Source organism: Kockiozyma suomiensis (genome assembly GCF_038497685.1).
Source record: "Kockiozyma suomiensis strain NRRL Y-17356 unplaced genomic scaffold V2V93scaffold_13, whole genome shotgun sequence".
NCBI lineage: Eukaryota > Fungi > Ascomycota > Lipomycetes > Lipomycetales > Lipomycetaceae > Kockiozyma > Kockiozyma suomiensis.
Genome location: NW_027117676.1, coordinates 6,816 through 29,352, shown reverse-complemented (window position 1 = coordinate 29,352; position 22,537 = coordinate 6,816). Strand labels below are relative to the sequence as shown.

The 22,537-nt window shown below is 41.0% G+C and overlaps 9 protein-coding genes across 9 annotated transcripts; 5 read left to right on the top strand and 4 right to left on the bottom strand.

Moving 5' to 3' along the window:
* Window positions 1-169: 169 nt before the first annotated feature.
* V2V93DRAFT_401578 (OPT oligopeptide transporter protein-domain-containing protein) lies at window positions 170-2,821 on the bottom strand (the record flags this gene model as incomplete). Its single annotated transcript, XM_066912591.1, has 15 exons — window positions 170-561; window positions 594-734; window positions 765-830; window positions 861-887; window positions 918-1,153; window positions 1,184-1,322; window positions 1,350-1,616; window positions 1,706-1,796; window positions 1,827-1,852; window positions 1,905-1,949; window positions 2,007-2,073; window positions 2,147-2,214; window positions 2,236-2,322; window positions 2,359-2,412; window positions 2,446-2,821. 15 exons carry the CDS (start codon window positions 2,819-2,821, stop codon window positions 170-172), a joined length of 2,082 nt encoding a protein of 693 aa, XP_066763918.1.
* A 1,425-nt stretch (window positions 2,822-4,246) lies between these two features.
* Window positions 4,247-6,488, bottom strand: V2V93DRAFT_373963 (general substrate transporter). Its single transcript, XM_066911115.1, has 6 exons — window positions 5,949-6,488; window positions 5,467-5,893; window positions 5,283-5,408; window positions 4,968-5,226; window positions 4,557-4,912; window positions 4,247-4,494 (listed from the first exon to the last, which is right to left on the bottom strand). Exons 1-6 carry the CDS (start codon window positions 6,161-6,163, stop codon window positions 4,342-4,344), a joined length of 1,536 nt encoding a protein of 511 aa, XP_066763917.1. The 5' UTR covers window positions 6,164-6,488; the 3' UTR covers window positions 4,247-4,341.
* Window positions 6,489-7,946: 1,458 nt separating this feature from the next.
* V2V93DRAFT_373960 (uncharacterized protein) lies at window positions 7,947-8,727 on the top strand (the record flags this gene model as incomplete). Its single annotated transcript, XM_066911114.1, has 3 exons — window positions 7,947-8,607; window positions 8,629-8,630; window positions 8,665-8,727. Coding segments are annotated over exons 1-3 (717 nt in total), but the record flags the coding sequence as incomplete, so codon positions are not given.
* Window positions 8,728-9,351: 624 nt separating this feature from the next.
* V2V93DRAFT_373959 (uncharacterized protein) lies at window positions 9,352-10,290 on the top strand. The gene has a single exon (XM_066911113.1). The coding sequence runs from the start codon at window positions 9,778-9,780 to the stop codon at window positions 10,210-10,212; it is 435 nt and encodes a 144-aa protein (XP_066763915.1). The 5' UTR covers window positions 9,352-9,777; the 3' UTR covers window positions 10,213-10,290.
* A 126-nt stretch (window positions 10,291-10,416) lies between these two features.
* On the bottom strand, window positions 10,417-12,073 carry V2V93DRAFT_373957 (uncharacterized protein). The gene is made up of 3 exons (XM_066911112.1): window positions 11,628-12,073; window positions 11,240-11,577; window positions 10,417-11,180 (listed from the first exon to the last, which is right to left on the bottom strand). Exons 1-3 carry the CDS (start codon window positions 11,868-11,870, stop codon window positions 10,523-10,525), a joined length of 1,239 nt encoding a protein of 412 aa, XP_066763914.1. The 5' UTR covers window positions 11,871-12,073; the 3' UTR covers window positions 10,417-10,522.
* Window positions 12,074-13,906: 1,833 nt separating this feature from the next.
* Window positions 13,907-16,153, top strand: V2V93DRAFT_67355 (cytochrome P450). Its single transcript, XM_066912756.1, has 7 exons — window positions 13,907-14,133; window positions 14,189-14,473; window positions 14,526-14,661; window positions 14,712-14,735; window positions 14,796-15,268; window positions 15,321-15,355; window positions 15,406-16,153. Exons 1-7 carry the CDS (start codon window positions 13,940-13,942, stop codon window positions 15,867-15,869), a joined length of 1,611 nt encoding a protein of 536 aa, XP_066763913.1. The 5' UTR covers window positions 13,907-13,939; the 3' UTR covers window positions 15,870-16,153.
* Window positions 16,154-16,954, top strand: V2V93DRAFT_67356 (EthD domain-containing protein). Its single transcript, XM_066912757.1, has 2 exons — window positions 16,154-16,587; window positions 16,644-16,954. Exons 1-2 carry the CDS (start codon window positions 16,438-16,440, stop codon window positions 16,863-16,865), a joined length of 372 nt encoding a protein of 123 aa, XP_066763912.1. The 5' UTR covers window positions 16,154-16,437; the 3' UTR covers window positions 16,866-16,954.
* Window positions 16,955-17,285: 331 nt separating this feature from the next.
* On the top strand, window positions 17,286-18,462 carry V2V93DRAFT_338418 (uncharacterized protein). Its single transcript, XM_066907763.1, has 3 exons — window positions 17,286-18,175; window positions 18,230-18,294; window positions 18,353-18,462. The coding sequence occupies exons 1-3, from the start codon at window positions 17,446-17,448 to the stop codon at window positions 18,383-18,385; spliced, it is 828 nt and encodes a 275-aa protein (XP_066763911.1). The 5' UTR covers window positions 17,286-17,445; the 3' UTR covers window positions 18,386-18,462.
* Window positions 18,463-18,969: 507 nt separating this feature from the next.
* On the bottom strand, window positions 18,970-21,142 carry V2V93DRAFT_349429 (cytochrome P450). The gene is made up of 7 exons (XM_066907953.1): window positions 20,913-21,142; window positions 20,579-20,863; window positions 20,381-20,516; window positions 20,306-20,329; window positions 19,777-20,249; window positions 19,675-19,709; window positions 18,970-19,618 (listed from the first exon to the last, which is right to left on the bottom strand). Exons 1-7 carry the CDS (start codon window positions 21,101-21,103, stop codon window positions 19,155-19,157), a joined length of 1,608 nt encoding a protein of 535 aa, XP_066763910.1. The 5' UTR covers window positions 21,104-21,142; the 3' UTR covers window positions 18,970-19,154.
* Between the last annotated feature and the right edge of the window lie 1,395 nt (window positions 21,143-22,537).

Below are 22,537 nucleotides of genomic sequence, written 5' to 3'. Positions count from 1 at the left end.
CAGATGGATCATAGCATTTTGAGTAAAGGAAGTAAGAATACTGAATGTGTATAACAATAAATATTCTATAATATTCAAAACAGCAAATTGAAACCAAGACATAGAAACACTTCTAGTAGATTCATATTTTAGCCTTCAGAGACAACCCTGTCGCCTTTATCTACTCAAATTATCCTCTTGCCGGAATATCTTTCAAAGTTGCAACAAGATGTCCATCAACTCCGACACTCGACACTGTTGTTCCCCACCATTTGATGGTCTTAGGCCGATATTGCACCGCTGAAAAGATAATAATCCCGCTGAATGCAACACCTGCCGTCAATCCAGGGGAGATGATATAGTTGTAATTAGCCCGCCACGCTAAATATCGCCTGCGGATATAATACATAAACGCAAAAGAAAAATAAAACCCTGTCGTATAGTATGTAAGGTTATATGACAACCCAAGCCTCTCTATACCAGCAAGCACTAAAACGGGCTGAATGTAGCGTAGTTTATTCAAAAGCTGTTTTCGAAGCAACCAGCACGGGAACGAAGCTACTGCACAAATAAGAAAGGTTGCTTTAGAACAGGGCAAAGCTTATCAGATGCACGATGAGGACCAATTATACCTAGCAGCAAAGAATCTGAATAGGTAGAATGCTGTCCGGCACAAGTAAATCGTGATTCTTGCGTGTAGCTGCAAAAATTGTCAAGGTTATCAAGAATTATGAGTGTCGCAGTCGTCACAGTAACTTGAACCAGCGTTGCATATATCTGCGCACGAAATACAGATCTTGGAGGCAATTTTGCATAAGTTCCCATTTTCATATCTCCTAAATACGTCTCGCCTTCAGAATTGATTGCAAAGCCATATACACGACGTAGAACGCTCGCAACGCCATTTCCTGGCGCCATGTACCCTGAGAGTATCACACTAACAGATCTCAAGGAGATCGGTAAGCCGATGGAGGCATAAAGAATCATTGTAAGAATAATCAATACCAAGTTCAAGATGATAATGCCAATCACGACCCAGATCGGAGTCGCTGTAGGAAAGTAAGCAATGCCAAGTATTGCCATCATAAACGACAGAGCCAGAATAATAAGAAACCAAGAGTCCGGAATTTCTTTGTACTGTCTCATTATTAAGGAAAATGGATCAGTATACATACTAAAATTAGAGAGATTGCGTTGTCGTAACTCTTGCGAGAATCCTAGACTTGCTTCCTTGATTGCTTTCCATTCGTTCAAAAAAATATAGCAAAACGAAAAAGTCAACATACAATACGCGGCCCCAGTAGACAACAGATTTCCAGCAGTGATATATGGTGGAGAGTAGTCTTGATATAAGTCATCCTGAAACCGACTGCGAACAACTACACGACTAAGGCTGTATGAGGCGCCGAAACGGTCATATACAGTACTCAAATTAGGAGGCATAAATCCAGTAGATTTATAATTAGAGTAAAACGTTCCTAGCAGAATCAAGGAACCGAGTACAGTCCCCGCATACAGATTCGCCACAGAAAAGAAAGGCAACACAAGTGGTGTCGACAAATTGATGATAGCCCAATCAAAAGTTGGCCATGGGTTAAATCCAACGCCAATCTTTGATCCGTAACAAAAGCCAGATGCTTGTTTGCGGGAGAAATCCAAGTCATCCAGTTGAATGTTGATAGAGCTGTAAATAAATAATTCGGTATCCAAAAATAAGCAAATTCACCGCACGTTAGGAGCCAAAACAATCGATATTTGCTTATTGTCCAACCATAAATGCTTCTTCTAGTCTCACATGCAAGTAGTGTACGGTTGAGCTGCAGAGTAGGCAGAATCGAGGGTCATACGGATCGGACTGGGTATACTATGGCAACTATTAATATGGACTAGTAAAACAGGACAGTAACACAACAAACAAAACATACCTGCCCATCGACGTAAGATTCCGGCAACACCTAGACCGAAAAACTCTATGAATGAAACAAATTAGTATTCCTGAAGTGGCACTATCACAATAATTCACTTACGCACAGAAAATGACATCACCCATATAAACGCATAGCCTATCCAAGAAAGACCAAAAAACATATCGAGCTTCATAGCAGGGACATAAAACATGAAAGATGCAGCATGCGAGATGTTAGCAATGACAGTTGTAATCATTTACTCTGTATGACCAAGGACCAGGGTTTAAGGCAAATTTATATCCAAGAAAACCAATCTCGCGCGTTGGCACTATTTGAGCAAATATAAAACCAGTTGGATACACCAAAATCTGCACTACTGGCGAGCTAAGCGTCAACCTAGGTTGTTTAAATATGAGCAATTGATTCACGAACGCTGCTCCGGCAATCTATATTGTGCCAATAATGTAGGCACGTAAAGTTTCGCATGGCATGTCGGGATCGTCTACAGGACTGCAGACAGAGCGTACTTAAGGATACGGCGAGTAAAACTTGATCATACATGCCTCGAGCTTGATATCAATTTCAAAAAGATTGCGGCCTAAAGCATATGCTCCGTCGCCCAAGATTAGACTCTGGATCCGAGCTAGAGAATCTTGCTGATAATTGATATCATCATAATGCTGCTCAAGTGCAAGCTGTAAGATTTCCATAGATTCTTCCATAGACAACTCTGCGGCCTTTTCAACAAGATAGTCAAGATCATTAGCAAGAAGATCCCTCATACCAGGGAAAAGCCCAAGACGCAATCGTATCACGCCATGGTCTGCCGCTTCAGACACATTTTCAAGTTTCAAATCTTGGTCAAAGTTACCGTTGTCGGCTGTAGCCCAAGATTGGCTATCGTCTAGATCAAAACGTTTCTCGTGTATATCCATAGAGAGTAAGTATCAATAATGATCACAATACAAAGGAAGAGGTATGATTTATAATACTCGCCATGGCAAGCAAAAGCGCCAATTTTCTGAACAGACGAGAAATAGAGCAAACTAGCGCCAGTAGGTCCATATTCAAGCTACTCTAATATGGCAAGAAGTCTGAGCAACCAGCAAAACTGGACCTGAAATTACCCAGAAGTGCATTATTAGAAATAAATTATTTCTTTTTCAATTGGGTAAATTTCCTGAGTCAGGACATACAGCATTCATTATGTCAATTGAGTTAAATGTGCGGCTCTTAGCCCACAGCCAAGCAGCTACGATCTTCAACCACACATCTTCTGAAAGTATAGAGGTAGCCGGAACTTTGAGGGTGCACGACAGAAAATACATCTACAGAGATGTACATTTTATAATAACGTCTTACGAGGCAAAATAAATTTTTATTTCGTAATGAAAGCAAGACATGGATGTCCTTGTGCTTTGCTATACTGCAAATACTGAACACTTGTCGCAAGGCAGAATCACAATGAAGAGAAACTATTGCTTGAAGAAAGTGAAAATCCAAAATAGTGTCCATTGAGAAGATGCTAAATACAAAACCAATAAACAGCGCATATTTGCTCTTGGCATTGATATTGTGTCTTAGTCACTGTCATCAAGTTTCATTGCAAGCATCGAAATTCTGATAAACCAGCATAAGCTCAGCGATACAATACATATCACTTCAGCAGAAGAAACAGAAACACAACGCTTACTTACGTCTGAAGTCAGCAGTGTCAGCAAAAAAGCAGGTATTTATATTCTCATTGTAGATACTTTCGCGGGATACTACTAAAACACCTGAGGAATTGCAAGAGGTCATCATTAATGGTGACAATGCGAAGCTTCAGATTTGCTATTAGTGCCTCAAATATCACTATCGATTAATTTACATTAGCAATAACTTATATTGAACGAATCTAATATACTCTTAAATCTCATATTTTTCTGTCACCCGTATCCTATATATACTCATCTGCTGTATCGACACGAACGACTAGTATTTGAGCTCAATATGCTCATCTGTACATACCACCAAACACTTAAAGCACATAGGCACTAAAATAACAAAGAATTGCAAGAAAAAAAAAGTTTGCCTGTCGCGATTTCGCTTCATTTCAATTGACCCGTCCGAAGGTTTCGCTTGACTTATTCGCTTGACTTAGATAGCATCATAAGGTTATCACTTTGTCAAAAACATTTATGTCTGATTAACCATCTGAGCTGATATATACGGCTTCTAAGATAAACTTTATTTTGGCGAGTCTACCTTTTATATTATTTAATGCAAATTGTATAGTGAAGCTTTAGCACAAGAGCGATGCAATTTGCATTCGAGCTGAAATTAAATAAGCGAGATATTATTATTTTGTTACTCTTATTGAGCTCCAATTCTTCTTTTTAATAATTGCGCAAACTAGTTTTCCAGTAAGTAAAAATGATCAGCATCGGCATTAACCTGACCAGTACAAATAACCCTAAGCATGAATAGTTACATCCTTGTCAGAAACCATCTCTACCTCTGAGACTTCAGGCTTATCTTGACCAACTCCCACAACTGCATCGCTGAATTTCAATTCAACAGGATCGCCGAAGGCTTCTCCGATTTCCTCCAGAGTCAAACCCTTGGTCTAAATGATACATGTCAGTAAAAGCTATCTATTATAAAAATAGAAGATAGGCGGATACGTACCTCTGGAAATTCAAAGTAAATATAAACAAAACCAAGAGCATCTACCACTAAAAATACAAAGTAATATTTATATCCAATGCGGTCAAAAGCTAGAGTAGCCGGCGAGGTAATAGCAATAGCAACTACATAGTAGGAGCAGTAAGCGATAGTAGCCCCATAGGAACGAAGATGCGTGGGCCAGATTTCAGGAATATACACAATAGACGTATTGTCGACAAGCGATGCCCAGACTAAGTCGTAGAAGAAAAAAAATGCGGTGGCGGCATTAAGACCTGGGGCATATGTTGTATGGAGATAGAACTTTTGCAGAACAGCTTCTATAACAAGCATGATAGCTACCAAGACCCCTCCAGTTACTTTCGGATTCAGTTAGCAGAAAAACCCAGAAACTGACTGATAAAGAGAACATACGAAATAGTCGACGTCGTCCAACCCGATCAAGAAGAAATGCGTTAATAAGGGAGCCACATCCAGAGTTGAATACCCACGTCGCAGACAACCCAAGTTGAATATTCTGATTAAAGCCCAAACCGGCAAACAAAACTGGAGTCAAGTTGGCAATAACAAGAATGCCAGAACCGATACAGAAAAAGAAAGTGACAATGGAGCAAATAGCTCGCTTTCTTAGTGACTTGGTAGTGAGAATATGGTAGTAGGAAGTGGGTTGGCTCTACCGAAAATGACGTTAGTATTTCACTTAAATATGCTGATTCAATGCAGACTTACTCTCTCCGCATCCAGCTGTGCTCTGATCTGAGCCATTTCTGCCCGCGCAATTCTCTCACCATGTCCATCTTCAGTGACATGCAAGGTTGTCAAAATATCCATGGCTTGATCATACCTTCCTTGCTCCTAAATTAAAAATAGTTATTATATGAAGTGCTCAACATCTGTCAAAAGATTCACTCACGATAAGCCATCTCGGTGACTCTGGAAGAAAATAAACAGATATCAAGAGTAGAATTGAAAAGAAGATGAAAATGCAGAACTGAAGTCTCCACTGATATGGTTTATCAATGAAGTTAATTCCCAAAGCAATAAGGCTGGACATTGTATAGGCAACATTTATAGATACGCCATGAATACCAGTAAGAAGACCTCGCATATGAAAAGGAGCAATCTCACTAATATAAACAGGACAATTTGTAGTAAGAATACCTCCACCAAGACCTGAGATAACGCGGAATGCAATAAACATGCCAATATTCGAGCTACCTGCCATCACTGCGCCCGAGATAATCAATAAAACTGCTGCAGTCGCAGTTGCAAATCGCCGCCCCCATTTGACTGCTAGCTTGCCTTGCAGTATAGACCCAAAGAATGCACCTCCCAAAAAGCTAGTATAAATGTTAATACTAATAAATTGACTTAGCAATGAAAAGAAATACATACGCTCCAAGGATTCCTGAAATTACTTGACTTGAATCACTGCCACTTAAAAATTTTTTGTTAAAACTGGTTTGCGCAAGACTGCCGGTTGTCACGTTGTTGGCATAGCCAAACATAAAGCTACCAAAGGAGCCCATGATAACGTAGGCCAAGTTTTTTCTGGTAACGCGAGGCTTAACATCGCCGATAATCTCAAGCGGGAGGGTGTTTCCATGCATGACGAAGGCGGGTGAAGGATATGAGAGGCAAATGAATGCAGAAGAGCGGAACCCGGTGTCATATTTAGGGAAATCGACCTAGATAATTTTCGAGTGTCTTAGTAAACTATTACAGTGTAGGCATATTTCGGCGCATCTGAAAAACAGAGTTCACGACGAAGAATAACAAGGCATAGATCCGGTGGGATTTCGGTCAATGTCAGAATTGAATCTAGGGGGATGAGGGGAAGTAGGAATAATTATGGTGCCTTGGTCGCGAGTAACAGTGCGGGGTTTGCCAGTTTAGAGATATATAGTTTTTTTAGAATTGTTACGACACTCGAATGGCTATGACCCCGCAATAGAGGCGATAGCGAAGAAAGCGGGCACAAACTATTCTGCCGGTTAGAAAAAGTTTAAAGGTGACTGCTTATCAGTGAGTTGATAATTGATATCTAACAAAGATTCAGAAACGATTTTTAGAGAAGTAGCTAGAAATGTGCAGTCGTATATGAATTAACACCAAAAACTTTACTTGTGCTTAGCTGCACAATTATACTCAGCGTTTAGCAAGAACATAAGAGCTTTGCAAAGGTGGCTTGTGATTTGAATATACCCAAATACAAAAAAGCAGTTCAGTAGCTATAAGATCTATAGTGGCCATTTGGGATAAGCTTTTATATTGTTTTTTTCAATTGCACCACGCGATTGAATGTAACCATCTGCCTCATGGAGTATTTTGATGGGTCCTTTGCAAATGATTCCTGCATCCTATTTACCTACCTGTATCCATATATCCACAGATTATTTGTATTCTATTAATTTAATTAAAGTAATTTAAGCTGTCATCGGTGTCAAAATTCGGATATTCCACTATGGTAGGTCGCTAAAACTCTTAAGCTTGTTGGCTCGCTGATAATTCTATTAACACGAATGGTTCCAAGTCATTTGGAAGCCCTAAAGTATTTCTTAATAGAATATCTGTCGACTATGTAAATATATGAAGCTCATATATATATATACCGATAATGTTTTCACTCAAGGCCAATTAGCTATCCTGAGATGTTGACAATATATTTTTGCTGTCGTTCATGAGCTTTAGATCTTACAGGATATCAATATGCTACATTATTATAGTCGGATGCACATCATTAATAGCTGATTATTAGAATAATTATATATTAAGTCTGTCTTGAGACTGAAAAGAGTACTTTGCTCGGATATGATAGAATTTTTTACTGGAAGTAGGGTTCTACCGAACTTCAAGTGACACTGAATAACTTACAAGTGTATATCTGCTGAAGTAGAATAATTTAAATAACCCAAAAGAGCGTAATTCTGCCTACACTCATCTGGTCAAACTCACTGGAGTGTGAAAAAGTCTTGATGGAATAATGGCAAAACACTTCTAAATGTCCGCCAAAAACGATTGAGCTGAAAGATGAACGTCCGAAGTAAGTCCCTCCGTGAAAGCTATCAGCAAGAACAGAAAAAAGGAAGTGCTAGTGCTACAAGCTATCCGAAATTTGTCCACTAAGATTTCGGATGCTTGCATGAGTATAGAATTTGTATGCCATAACTAGCAGCCGCCCCTATGGGGAATGCGGGGCGGATCCTTGGTGCTAGGTATCTACAAAAGGCAGGGCAATGGGAGTGCATCACAAAAGCACACAGCAATAAGATCTATAGTTTCTATTGCAGCTTTTTACTAATCTTATTCTACATTTGTCTGGTCATGGTTCATACCTTCCCTGGTCGCTTCAACAACAAGGTGGTTGCCATCACAGGCGGAGCATCCGGTATGGGAGCCGCCATGGTGACGCGCTACGTTGCTGAAGGAGCAAAAGTTCTTGTTGCTGATATGTGCGATGAAACAAACGGACAGAGATTTGTCTCTCAGTTTCCCAAGGATCGGGTATGCTTTTACCGCGTTGATATCTCGACGCCGGCATCTGCGGCAAGTGTCGTAACCGAAACTCTCAAGCGATTTGGCGACATTGATATCGTGCACAATAATGCTGCCGCAATGGCATGGGGAAAAATTCCAGAGATGGACCTTGAAACGTGGCATCGCGTCTTTCAAGTTGGCGTCGATGCGCCATTTTACATAATGCGCGAAGCCATCCCGCACATGCAGAGAAAGCGCTCGGGAGTCATTATCAACACCGTATCATCGGCGGGACTGGTTGGTGACTTTGGTCTTGGATGCTACTGTGCAGCCAAGGCGGCTCTGGCAAACCTCACTCGTGCTATGGGAGCCGACCATGCGCAGGATGGTATCCGAATCAACGCTGTTGCGCCGGGATGGACACGAACTGCTATGGCAAATGCTCTTAGCGCAACCCCCGAAATACATGAGCTAGTAGCAAGCACTACTCCTATGCACCGTCCTGCAGAGCCCGAGGAGCTAGCAGCAGTGATGATGTTTCTTGCATCAGACGATGCGTCAAATGTGACTGGAGCGGGTAAGTTTTGTTGACCGGAAATCTCAAACATGTTATTGACACAGTTTTTATCTAGTTTGGAACGTCGATGGCGGACTATTGGCAGTCAGCCGAATGCAGTCTCTAGATAAAATTCACGAGGTAACTATAAAGCAGGTTTCAGATCGGAATACAGAGGCTAACTGGCGTGCAGACCGGTAACAAAGGCAAGGAGAATCTTTATTAGATCGAAGTCTTTGACTCTTTATTGCGAATCTGATTCTGTGACTTTGTATGCAATTAGAGATAGTTTCTATTTTTTCTTATCTGTATCTGTCTTTAAATAAATTATTCTGCCTTTTAGTTGTTGATTTGCTATTCTCATATTTCTATATATGACAGCGAAACAGAGATCATGCACGTTGACTTCAAGTAAAGTAGAAACTCATGTACATCTGACTCCCCACATCGTCAATAGAGCACGCCGCAAAGCCAATAAGTTTGCCCTGAATAGGAGCTGAAGTAATCACAGTAAACTGACGGAAGTCTGATAAGGCTGAATCGGCAGCACGATCCGCGAAGCAATCAGAAATTAGAGTCCCATATATAAATAGAGTTTGACCCTTGAACCTTAGTGGAAAATTAGGTATTGCATATACTTATTATTCTACCCCGCACCATAGCCAGAAATATTGCCCGATCCGTATCTCATACAGCAATAATATTATATTCTCCTCTTCCAATCTCCGCCGCCTAAGTTTTTTCCCGAGACGTATCTGTTCTATGGCTAATAATACTAATTTCCATGGCGTGACACGTAAACTCTCTCCCCGCATTGCCCCGCCCCCACATTGCTAACCTATTTAGAGTTGCGCCGTACCTTGCCACTGATCTAAACTCTAATGTCCTTTTCCTTTACTCTTCGCCAGTCGCAAGCAATCTCGTCAACTGACCTCAAATCCGACCGATAGTGCATGCAGTTCAAATTATTTAGACGGACCGTTTTCGGATACTCAATTTTCGGAGTATCTGATTTGATGCATTTCTTTTTCTGCACTGTCTGCCCTTATAGTCTGATGCCATCTCAAACAAAAACTTTTATCAGCATTTCTCTATTTTAAAAGACGAATCTTTGAATAATTTGAAAGATTGAGAAAAAAGCGTACCAAAATTTTTTTTTCTAATTGTTTGAGCACTTAAACTGCTTAGAATATGGAGGCCAAAATTCGTTATCTGCTTGATATTCAGGAAATTAGAGACATATCAATTCGTTATAATCGATATGCTGATGCAGCTGACGGCGACAACTTTGCCTCACTTTGGATAGAGAATGGAGAGTTTGATATTGCTGGTGACAAAGTCTACAAAGGTCATGAGGAGATTGCTTTTGCATGCCGTGCGGCTACAGAAGTACTGCATTTCTCGGTCGACTCGAATATCGAGATAAATGGCGACACTGCAACGCAGACTTCGAAGCTGCTTTTGTTTCATAGAGATCCTGATGGAAGCTCCCTCGATTTTGCATGCACTACAACTTTGACAGATCAATTTGCTCGCGTTAACGGAAAATGGTTTATCAAATATCGGAAATCCAAAATCGACATGGATAAAGATCAAGCGTTTAAAAAGATGAAGTTGATACGTTAGTATGCTCATTTGACAGGGTTTTGATAATCGGCATTTATAAATACAGTCTTAGTTTAATAAATGACAGATTTGCATTAATGGTTTTGTAAAATTTAGAAGAGTAGTAAAAATACTGACAGGTAATTGACTTATGAGTATAGTTTCTGTAGACACCCGCAGTCATCAATCCAATCTCACTACACGAATTAGTTATTCTAGAGTAGCTTTACAAAATATTCCAATTGAATAAAAAGTCATCTATTAAATTCTCTCCAAAACTATAAAACTTTCCAACCCTTATCAATAGCGGAGCTATACAATCGTCGCAATACTAAGCCTGTGCCGCTGCAGCTGCGTCTTTCTGATTGTAAAACGGGTAATCAGTGTATCCCTTTTGAGGAGGGTCTGCTCCGTAAAAAGTGGATCGATCCCATTCATTAAGTGGCAGTCCTTCTGATAAGCGCTTAGGAAGATCGGGATTTGCAAGAAAGTGTCTGCCAATGACTACACCATCAGCCAGACCTGTCTCAATAGCAGGTAGTGCGTTTCGTCCATCATAGTTTCCCGCCACCAAAAATCGAATATCTGCACTTTGTAGAATTTCTCTAAAGGGTTTCAGACTGTATTCTTCTGCGCTAGTCTCAGACACGCTGCTTGTTGCAAGAGACTTGATCTTGTCCGCCTTTGAGAGCACTTCATCATATTCAGGATTAATCATATGCACATATGCCGGTCTTTGACCTTTTGGAAGCTCCGCAATTTTGGTGCAAAGATACCTCCAATGGGTCATTGGATCGCTATCTCTGGTTCCGTGCCAGTAGTTAAATGGTGTCAAGCGAATGCCAACCCTCTCGCCGCCAATGGCAGATGAGACTGATTGTATGACCTCCAAAGGAAATCTGCAGCGATTCTCAATCGACCCTCCATACTGATCGGTACGCTTGTTGACATTATCGTGCATAAATTGATCCAAAAGGTAACCATTTGCACTATCTACAGTTAGCCTAACTCATTAATGTATTACTAAAAAGAAAATACCTAGTCATACCCATGAATTTCTACTCCGTCAAAACCGGCATCAAGCGATCTCTGAGCAGAAGCTGCAAAATCATTAAGAATACCGCCAATCTCAGTAACAGAAAGAGCTCGTGGTGTCGCGGGTATGTACTCTTTAGGTCCGGGTCCAATGAAGTTTCCAGGTAGAGGAACGGCACTGGAGCTAACTGGAATCTCGCCATTCAGGTATTCAGGAATGGTAGCTCTACCAGTGTGCCATATCTGGCAGAATATGTAGCCTCCCTTCCGATGAACAGCTTTGGTGACACTCTTCCACGACTCGACTTGTTTATCAGTATAGATTCCAGCGATTCTCGGATAGCCCGCTGCCTGTTGGAACCATTAGTCATTGGCAATATCAAAAAATTAAGTATGCTTACCAATCTTGAGATAGGAGTAGATTCAGTAATCTGAAATCCACCTTCTGTCGCTCTCTGTCCGTAATATTCTGCAGCCAAATCAGTGCTAATCCACTCATCGGGTTTGTATTCTATTGCTCGAAGACGACCCATTGGAGCCATACACACACGATGCTGCAGTTTCATGAGGCCTATTGTAACTGGGGAAAATAGGGCCGTTCCCGCAAGAGCCCTTGCAGCAGAGAAGTTGGGTGCAATAGACATGATCAGGAGAAAAAAAGAGATACGTCGCGAGCAAGGAAGCAGAGTGGTTGCGATGAGAATCTATATAGGAAGAAGACATAGAGTTTACCGAGCAGCATTGTGCTTAAAGTATGTTGTAATTACAGTAATATCTTGGACGGACTATTATATTAAAAGAGACGACTTCTCTATATTGACATGCGGAATTTCTTCGGTTTAATGGGTGAATATTTAGTTAGGTCAAAGAGCAGTACATGAACCCCCGCTAAAGTCAGTGAGCCGCATGAGTGCCAAGCTATACACCAAAAGTAGTACTATGTTTTGATTTATATATTTGCAGCTCACAATGCTATCTCTATTGGCTGAACATATATTCTATTACTAACTATAAATAATCATACTCACTTGCTAAGCATTAAAAAGCTGACGAGATCTCTGTTTTTGCGAAATTGTAACCATTTGCGCAACTTTCCCTTAAAATTCGAAAGAGATTGGCACATGATAGCTGTATTTCTACAAGACAAGTTTGAGCACAGGAATACTGATATAGTCAGCAGCTAGTGTTAGCAAATACTCCACTTGCAGTAGACTACACTCTTTACTACTAAGTATTGTGAATAAAACTGTTACAATACTATAAATATAAAACTCTTATGATACTATATGACTTGCTAGCTACATCTTGCCGAAATGATCTAGCGTCATGAATTATCAGCTCGCTCATTCCCCAAAAAAATACTCTACTGCAAATTATAACTAAGTAACTAATATCAAGATTATCAGCTACTCTGTAGAGTCTTCTAGCTTATTCAACTTTGCATATAGCGAACTGCAAAGTACTAATAGAGCCAGAGCCGGAAGTTATGTGAACAACGTATACCCGACATCACGTAAACTCGGCTTATCTCTTTTATAACATCAGACTCAAGTCTCTTATTGATTTATTAGTCTCTATAAGCTATTATATTAAGATTGGATAGAATAAGTATTAGAATGAACATAGCGTACATCTGACAAACATTATCAATGGAAAAGTTGAGATGCTGTTCAGAGTCGTAACTGTCATACATTTAATGATGCCTCTTGATTAATGTTTAGTGAGGATTTTTTACGAATGGTTCTGCTGGATTCTTACAACTTTATGATAATGACATTAGTATATTTAATGCTCATTTGTTCAAATCATACAATCAAACCAAGGAGAAATTAGACAAAATGTATCACTGATTTTCTACCTATTCAGAATAGTCTATTAAATTTAACTCAGTAGATATATATTTATCTAATATCTTCCGGGTGTATCAAAAATAGTGAATTCCGCTGAAACAAAAGAGTAAACAGCGCAATGCAAAGAGTACAATTCACTCTTTAATTTACAGCAGTATCATCAATTTGCATTTTTGCATCAGTTTTGTCGATCGCATTTGTGCACTAGAGCGACGAGTAGCAGAACTCAAGGCTCATCCACATGCGGATCATTAGCTCCTCGCGCCGTTTTCACCATATTCTGTTGCGGTTGGATTTCGGTCAGCGCAAAAAGTAGCAAGATAGAGTTAAGCCAGCCAGAACTCAGATCCTTCTGCGGGGAAAGAGAATGCGGGGGACGCAAGGACTATCTTAACCAACGTTTAGGTTGGGGAGATGAAGCCCCGCAATGAGGCACAAAAGTTTATTTAGCCTTCGACAGATACTGAATTGTCTACGCTATTTTGAAAATACTGGAACTATGTAAAAAATGACAATTATAGCCTCACTTTGTTGTAAGTCAACTAGTACGAAATAAAGATGCTGACAGACAAAGGGGAGGCAGCAGCAAGCTTTCGCTTAAACAATGGAGTGCGCGAGTCGCTACGAGTTTCGGCAAAATTTCGGATTAGGACTAGACATGCGACGCTGTCACATTAGCAGAATGCCGCCGGAAATTAGTACAAGTTTAAACAGGTGACAATCCATAATTGACTGTGCAATCGGAGACACGCAGCCGATTATTTAAACTTAGAAATACAAACCCTTTATATTTCAGGTATATGAGCCTGTCACCTCGCTTCAGACTGAGTCCTCCCAGCAAGTTTGTAATCACAGAAGCAAAAATGCTGGCTACACTTTTACCAGAAGACAACAATATAACAAAAGCAGCGGTGACTACCGTCTGTCTACTTATTGTTTATGGAGTTTATAAAATACTTCAAATTGGAAAGAGGGATCCGAGAATGCCTCCTGGTCCTCCTACTGTGCCTATTCTTGGAAACTTACATCAAATCCCATCTACTGGCTTGTTTAAGCAGTAAGTCATGCGCTGCTATTGTATGTAAAGAGAATTAAAATGCTTATTGTGTTAGGTTCCGTGATTGGGCAAAAGAATATGGCTCTGTGTATTCTCTAAAGCTAGGAACTGGTAATGTCATTGTCTTGTGCGACCGCGAAGCCATTCACGCTCTGCTTGACAAAAAGAGTAATATATACTCAGACAGACCTGAGTCCTACGTTGGACAGCTTCTTACCAAGGGCGACCACATTGGTCTTGAGCCAGCTGATAAAGTTTGGAGAGAAAAAAGAAAGGTTGTCGCTCATAATTTTTCTCCGAAAATGCTGGACGAAAAACACTTTAAGATTCAAGAAGCAGAGTAAGCAAGTCTGATAGACATTCAGAAAGAATCTTACTTACAATTAAAATAGGTCTGCAATTCTCTTAAATGACTTGTTGGATACACCAGAGGACTTTATCAAGCACGTCCGACGCTATACATCATCTGTGGCTTGCTCTATTGTATATGGCCAGCGTGGTGATACCTATGAAAGCTTCTGGGGTCACGTAAGTAGCAGATTAGTTAGCTATATAATATAAGACTGACTTTTTATTAGGCTGTCTATAATGTTATGGAGGAAGTAAGCTTTATACATGTTCCATATCGTCTTTGCTATTTCTAGATTTACTGACATTTATAGTGGTCGGAGGCTATGGAACCAGGTGCCAGCCCGCCTGCAGATGTTTACGGAATCTTCAAGCTGATCCCTACTTCACTTGCCATCTGGAAGCAAAAGGCTCTTAAAGCTGGCACTACAATGAATTACTCTTGGAATAAGGCACGCCAAGTCGTTGATAAAAGACGTGCAACCGGTGAGCGACGTGACTGCATTGCCGATCAGCTTATGGATGAGTACGAAAAAAAAGGGTACCCGTTCTCTGACCATAGCTTCAATATGCTTTTGGGTGAGCTGGTTGAAGGCGGTGCCGATACAACTGCCTCCCAGATTTGTACCCTAATAATGGCATTTGCTCTTTATCCTGAGGTACAGAAAAAGGCTAGAGTGGAAATTGACAGAGTCTGCGGAGTCGATCGCGCACCAATGTTTACTGATTTTGAATGTATGCCGTATATCAATGCTATCGTAAAAGAGGGCATGCGATGGAGACCTACGTATGTATTTTGTTACTACCCGCTGAGAATATTTTGCTGATCTTGTTGTTAGCTCTGCTACGGGTCTGCCGCACAAGGCTCGAGAAGGTAAGCGACATTTTATTATGTGAGCTTATTAGCTCTAACTCTTGTGACAGATGATTGGTATAAGGGTATGCTGATTCCTAAGGATTCGACTATATTTTTACCTACTTGGGCAGTCCATCACACTGAAGAATTCTATGAGGATGATGATGTATTTAATCCCGATCGATACCTAGGATATAATAAGCTTGCTAGTGACTACGCTGGAAGTCCCAACTGGGAGAGGCGCGATCATTACGGCTACGGTGCGGGACGCAGAATATGCCCTGGTGTTCACATGGCCGAGCGAAGCCAGTGGAGAACAGCTGCTAAGTTGCTTTGGGCATTTGAGTTTTCCCGGGCTATCGATCCTGAAACTAATCTGCCAATCCCTATTGACAGCCACGACTATAGTCCCGGTATTGCGCAATTTCCTAGGCCTTTCCAGGTCGTAATCAAGCCTAGAAGTGCTCAGCATATTGCCAAAATTAGGGAAGAGAAAGAACACACTATGGAGCTGCTGGCGAAGTACTCCTAAGTTGGTTCGAATATTAGTGTGTGCGGTTAGTTTTTTTGAAGCTGTGCGATTATGCATAACTTTTATCGTGAAACTTATTTTGAAGGATCCGTTCGCTGAGGGTTTGGGCAGATTGGCTTGGAGGATGCAAACTGTTATGAACACTACTACACGTTAGTTTTATAAACACTACGCAATAGTCGCTTCGCTATCAAGAGCGGTCAGTCGTTCTGTGTTAGTTTAAATGAATATTTAAACATTTAATAAAAATGTACACTTAGTAACCGAAGAATTAATCTCGTGGACAGAGCAGCAACTGGAGAGAAATGTTGCAATTGTATAGATTTGCTCAACACAGTGGATTTGAAACATATTCATTTCCATAGGCAACTATTGACACCAAAGAGATTGTAATAGCGTTTACATATATCTAAAAAGTCCGTCCGTGTCGGGTTATTTCTTTTGCTGGGCAGGGAGCCGGCGACTTAAAAGCATCTCCTTGTCCTCGATTATCAAGCACCACGGTGTCGTCCCCCAACAGCACATTAAAAGCAGAAGCCTTTTTTATTCATTTCTAGCACTTTAAACTATGAGTACTCAAGGACTAGTACGAGTTGTTGTCATGGCCCGACGCAAAGCGGGCTTGTCTTTGGAGGAGTTTCAGCATTATTTGAAAAACAACCATGGTCCACTCGTCGCTCCTTGGTTAAAGCGTTATGGGGTCGTCGGCTACGTTCAAGTTAGTATTTACCTACAGTAGAATTTCAAAGCAGAAAATGCTTACTATCTACATAGCATCACAAGCGTCAGGCATTTTCCAGGGACGGATCCGCTCCGGAAGCGCGCGGTCTGGGCGACTTTGATTCTCTGGCTGATTTCTATGTGCCGAGTTATGAAGCTTTTCAAAAAGCTTTTGAGGATCCAGAGTATTTTGAAAAAGTAAAACCGGATGAAGAAAAAATACTGGATATGGACTCGGTTATGATCGTGGTGGGAGTTAATGAGCCCATTATCTGAGATAGTCTTGTTTGATGAATGAAATTGAATTGTATAAAGTAGTTTTGGATATTCTTTAAGACATGACAATAATCCATCTAAATATCTACTACAATTAATTAATAGAGTTCCTTTTCTAATTGCATAAATCATAAAGTTTACTCTGTGCGTGAGCAAGTATAGTAGGAGATATCAAAATAGCTCGAGAATATGCCCTCAGCACACAGACACATCCGTAATAAGAAAATGTTCGAACATTTACTCTTTCTTGAATCTATCGATCTAAATTACTCCGCTGATACAATAGGAGGCGTAAGAAATACAAGTTGCTCCGTAAGTAGAGTTATTTACAAGTGCGGGGCATGCTGGAATGAAATTATCATAGCTTCAGGGTCATTCTCGGTTATAGTCTGCCGGATACTTGCTCCCGTCAAGAAATTGCGCGGTAAAATATTTCACAGCTAGCTAACGTCACCGATGGCTCTGTTATTAATTTACACCTCTGACTAGACTATAAGTACCTGGACGCAGAAGCTGGTGCAAAGCGTTCTTCAGATTGCTACACACCCACCCTCCATCACTCTATCTAGATTTTTCAATCATGGTTCATCAGTTTCCTGGACGCTTCACTGACAAGGTTGTTGCCATAACTGGCGGCGCATCCGGTATGGGTGCAGCTATGACAAAGCGCTACGTCGCCGAAGGTGCAAAGGTTCTTGTTGCTGATATGTGCGATGAAAAAAAGGGGCTAGAATTTGTCTCTCAGTTCCCCAAAGATCGCGCCCATTTCTATCGTGTCGACATTTCAACTCCAGCGGCTGCGGCAAGTGTTGTGACTGAGACTCTTAAAGTATTTGGTGACCTTGACATCGTGCACAATAACGCTGCAGCTGTAGCTTGGGGTAAGATTCCAGAGATGGATCCCGAGAAGTGGCACCGAGTCTTTCAAGTCTGCGTCGATGCGCCATTTTACATAATGCGCGAAGCCATCCCGCACATGCAGAAGAAGCACTCGGGTGTCATTATCAACACCGTATCATCGGCGGGACTAATTGGTGACCTCGGCCTTGGCTGCTACTGTGCAGCCAAGGCGGCTTTGGCAAACCTCACTCGTGCTATGGGAGCCGACCATGCGCAGGATGGTATCCGAATCAACGCTGTTGCGCCGGGATGGACACGAACTGCTATGACCGAGGCGCTTAGTGCGACCCCCGAAGTGCATGAGCTAGTAGCAAGCACTACCCCTATGCATCGTCCTGCAGAGCCCGAGGAGCTAGCAGCAGTGATGATGTTTCTTGCATCAGACGATGCGTCAAATGTGACTGGAGCGGGTAAGTTATGTGAGCCTGCAATATCAATTTTGTTACTGACAGACTTTTTTCTAGTCTGGAACGTCGATGGAGGACTTTTGGCAGTCAGCAGAATGCAGTCTCTAGATAAAATTCATGAGGTAAGCTAGACTACCATTTTTGTCTGTTGACGCTGTTGCTAACTATATCATTACTCAGACTGGAAATAAGGGAAAAGAGAACTTGTATTAGATATACTGCTGATAGAAGATGCTAGGATCGGTGATCTAAACTACTTCTCCACCTTAATAAATGTGACTTGAGAAATGAAGACTCCTTGAAGTATAGTACTACGTATTTCTATAATCTCCACCGTAGTTTTTGATCTGGCTTCTGCTCACAACGGCGGTCTCATCCAGAATTATGTCTTTGTAAGATAAACTATATATTATCAACAAAGCTCAGCAGAGGGCAATGAAATCAATGATATGCAATAATAGGCAAGCTCAATAAATTCTTGCTAACTCGAACTTCAGGCAATGACTGGCGGAGATAGCTTCAATACAAAAAAAACCTTATCGAGTGCATTATTATGTAGCACTAAGAAACGCTCTGGTTACCCCGCCCCCGCATTTTCTCGGTTTAAATTTACTTTCATATAAAACTTTATTACCCCGCTGCCGGGCTAAACAAATACTACGCCCCAGCCTCGCAATCTATATTTTATGCGACTCACACATAATCCAACAACGCCATCTGCAATCTCAATTACCCCATGCTGTTCGGACAATTTTCGGTCTGGCTGCGTAAATTTGCTAAGCTGACTGTAGTGAAAATGATAATTTATTAGATAATCTAATTGCAGTTGCATTCGCTGTGTTCAGCCAATACAGAAAGTAAGTAATACACAATAGTAGATATTTCGTTTCTTACTATTACAGTAAGAGATATAAACTGAGTAATTGCAGCTGGCAGCTGACAGCCTGGCAGGTAACAAAAAAAGATGTACGAATTGACAAAATTAAGAATATCGCTCCATAAATTCCAACGCATTAGTCTTCTCCTCTCTAATCTTCTGAATATGCTGCTCACTTCTAGGTTTGATCTCTACCACAAATGGATCAGGAAACTGTGCAATTCCGGGACTGTAAGCGTGAGTATCAATAGGAACTGGTTCCTTTGTCACCGGATCAGTCGCCTGAGAGATTTCAAACGCCCACAAAAGTTTAGCTGCAATTCTCCATTGACTGCGCTCTGCCATGTGTATTCCAGGACAGATTCGACGTCCGGCTCCGTAGCCATAGTGGTCACGATTTTCCCAATCAGGACTTCCCGCATAGTCGTTTGCAAGTTTAGTATATCCGAGATATCTATCGGGATTAAACGCGTCTTCGTCTTTATAATACTTTTCCGTGTGATGTACCGCCCACGTAGCTAGATAGACCGTTGATCCCTTAGGAATAAGCATTCCCTTGTACCAGTCATCTATTTTCCTATCAGAACATATAAACTATACAGTGATTCAAAAAAAAAATTCTTACCTTCGCGGACTCTGTGAGGGAGAGCGGTGGGAGAGCTAAAAGAGAAGCAACAAGTCAGCTTACAAAATGCAAGCAGTTCAGAACTGCACTTTAAGCACTTACGTAGGCCTCCATCGCATACCTTCTTTCACAATTGCGTTCACATACGGGAGCTGCTCAAAATCCGAAAAAGTAGGTGCTCTATCAACTCCGCAAACTCTGTCAATCTCAGCTCTAGCTTTTGCCTGAACTTGAGGGTTAAGAGCAAAGGCAAGGATGAGGGTAGATATATGAGAGGCAGTGGTGTCAGCAGCTCCTTCTACTAACTCTCCCAGGAGATTATTAAAACTGTGCTCCGAAAATGGCCAGCCTTTCTGTTCGTATTCATCCATAAGCTGGTCAGCAATACATTCGCGGCGCTCGCCCGTTGCTCGACGTTTGTCAACAAACTTTCGAGCCTCGCTCCAAGCCTCGTCCATGGCTTTGCCTGCGTTGATTGCACGGCGTTTCCATATTGCCATTGAATTAGGAATTAGTTTGAAAATTCCATAAACATCAGCAGGAGGGCTTGCACCAGGCTCCATTGCCTCTGACCACTAATCACTCAAAGTAAGTAAACTAGATTGTAATTAAATGAAATATATAATATTACCTTCTCCATGACTTCGTAAACAGCCTAAGATTGAAATTAGTTATGGATCAGTAATTAGAGTCCAAATACACTCACATGACCCCAGAAGCTCTCATAAGTTGCCCCTCTCTGACCGTAGACGATCGAGCTGGCAACTGATGATGTATATCGTCTGACATGCTTAATAAAGTCTTTCGGATCGTCGAGTAAATCATTCAACAGAATTGTAGCTCTATAACGTTTCCACTCACATATCAGTTTTAGGACTTGAATTATAAAGTCGATTATTCTTACTCTGCTTCCTGAACCCTGAAATGCTTCTCATCCAGCATCTTTGGAGAGAAATTATGAGCTACCACCTTTCTCTTATCTCGCCACACTTTATCGGCAGGCTGTAACGCAATGTGGTCACCTTTTGTTAGGAGCTTGTAGACGTATGATTCTGGCCTATCGGAATATATATTGCTCTTTTTGTCCAGTAACGAATGAACAGCTTCGCGATCACATAACACTACAACATTGCCCGTTCCAAGCTTCAATGAAAACACGGAGCCATATTGCTTAGACCATTCACGAAATCTATGCCGCAATTAGTGTTGGCCTGGCTATAGGCGTGCTAATATCATACTGTTTAAAAAGTCCGGTGGAAGGTATCTGATGCAGATTCCCTAGAATAGGCGTGGTCGGAGGACCGGGAGGCATCCGCGGATCTCTTTTCCCAATCTGAGACAGCTTGTACACACCTGTTGCAAGAAGCAAAACAATAGCTGTTACTATTATAGTGGTTGGGTTGTAATAATTGTCGGCTAGAAGAGACATCTTTTGAAAATTGTTGTTGCGGGTCCTCAAGGATTTTACTATGTCAGAGATGCAACTGTAAGGCGTACATTTAAACTATTTAAGTAGCAGTTACACTAGAGACGACTTAATTTTTTAATTTTTTAATTATTTGCTCAGGAGACTCGGTTAAATAAATTTTACGTTTTGAAATTGACCCCGCTCTGAATCTGAGGGGCGGCCAGTGGAGTATATTTCACCGTTAGACCGTCGTCGAATGGCTTTCTTCGCCCGAAATCCCACCGGAAATATAGCTTGATAAAATGAGCAGTCTTTTACATATACCAAACAGAAGTAGAAAGTTGAATAGAGATATCATTTAGAGTATATCAAGAGATTAGGTCATCTAGACCGTAAATTGCACAGTACGGTAGAAATTCGTACAATTTTCAGTGTATACAACAACGACTCTCATCTGGTCAGGTTATCTCTTCTGAATTTTGGGAATGACATAAATAGCAAAAAAGGAATAACAAATGAGAGGCTGTTAGGTTAGAATTAATTTTCGAGTTCCGGTCGGATAGAAATGCGCAAACCCCGCCGCCTCCTCCGCGGCGCGCTCGTGTCGTTGCGGCGTAGATGACCGCAATTCATCAAGCGCCATAAAGATTTGCTATGCATGATATTAACAGATACACAAATGCTTCAGGAGATTTAGTGTAAGCACTTGCTTTTTGTTAGAATTATTTGCGCCTTTCGCTACAAGGGAAAAATTGGTAGAGCAAAATAATTAGCACGCTGAAGTTTCGATTGCTTATGTCGTCTTACCAATTTTGCAGACGTTTCAGTTTAGGAATCAGTAACTGTTATAGCCGAATAGGAAATAAAAATTTAGAAAGAGACTAGTATTAATTTGGTGCTATTGCAAGCGTAGTATATCTTAAGCTTGCTCACATTCGGGACGCAGAGGCTTTTTAGTCGGATTAACTTGAGGATAAGCGAAAGAACTCTGCCACTCTAATTAAGAAAATCAATCCTCCCCTCCAGCCTCCTTCTACTGATTCAAAATAACAAGTCTTCTTATTCTTGTATTTCTTACGATGAAAACTGTAAACATTTATCGAACCCCCAACGACGAGGTTGTTACCTATATTCCACCATGATAACGGGAGAACAAAAGTTACTACGTAGTATAAGAGCTGCTGATGCAAAGTTGAAAATTACTACAACGAGTACTTAGCTATGGCTGTGATTTATAAACCGGTCGCATTATGGAATGAGCATTTTGTTGTCCGATAGTGAGTACGCCTTTATGGACGAGGATTTCATCTTTGCGGTAACAGAATCATGCATTGCTCAAAATTGATTTTTATTTATACCAGCAAGTCACCTAGAACTAGTCATGAAAAATAGCGGTCTCAATTGGCAACCTATGTGTTCTCCTTATAATCAATACAGGGCATCGTGAGCCTCAAG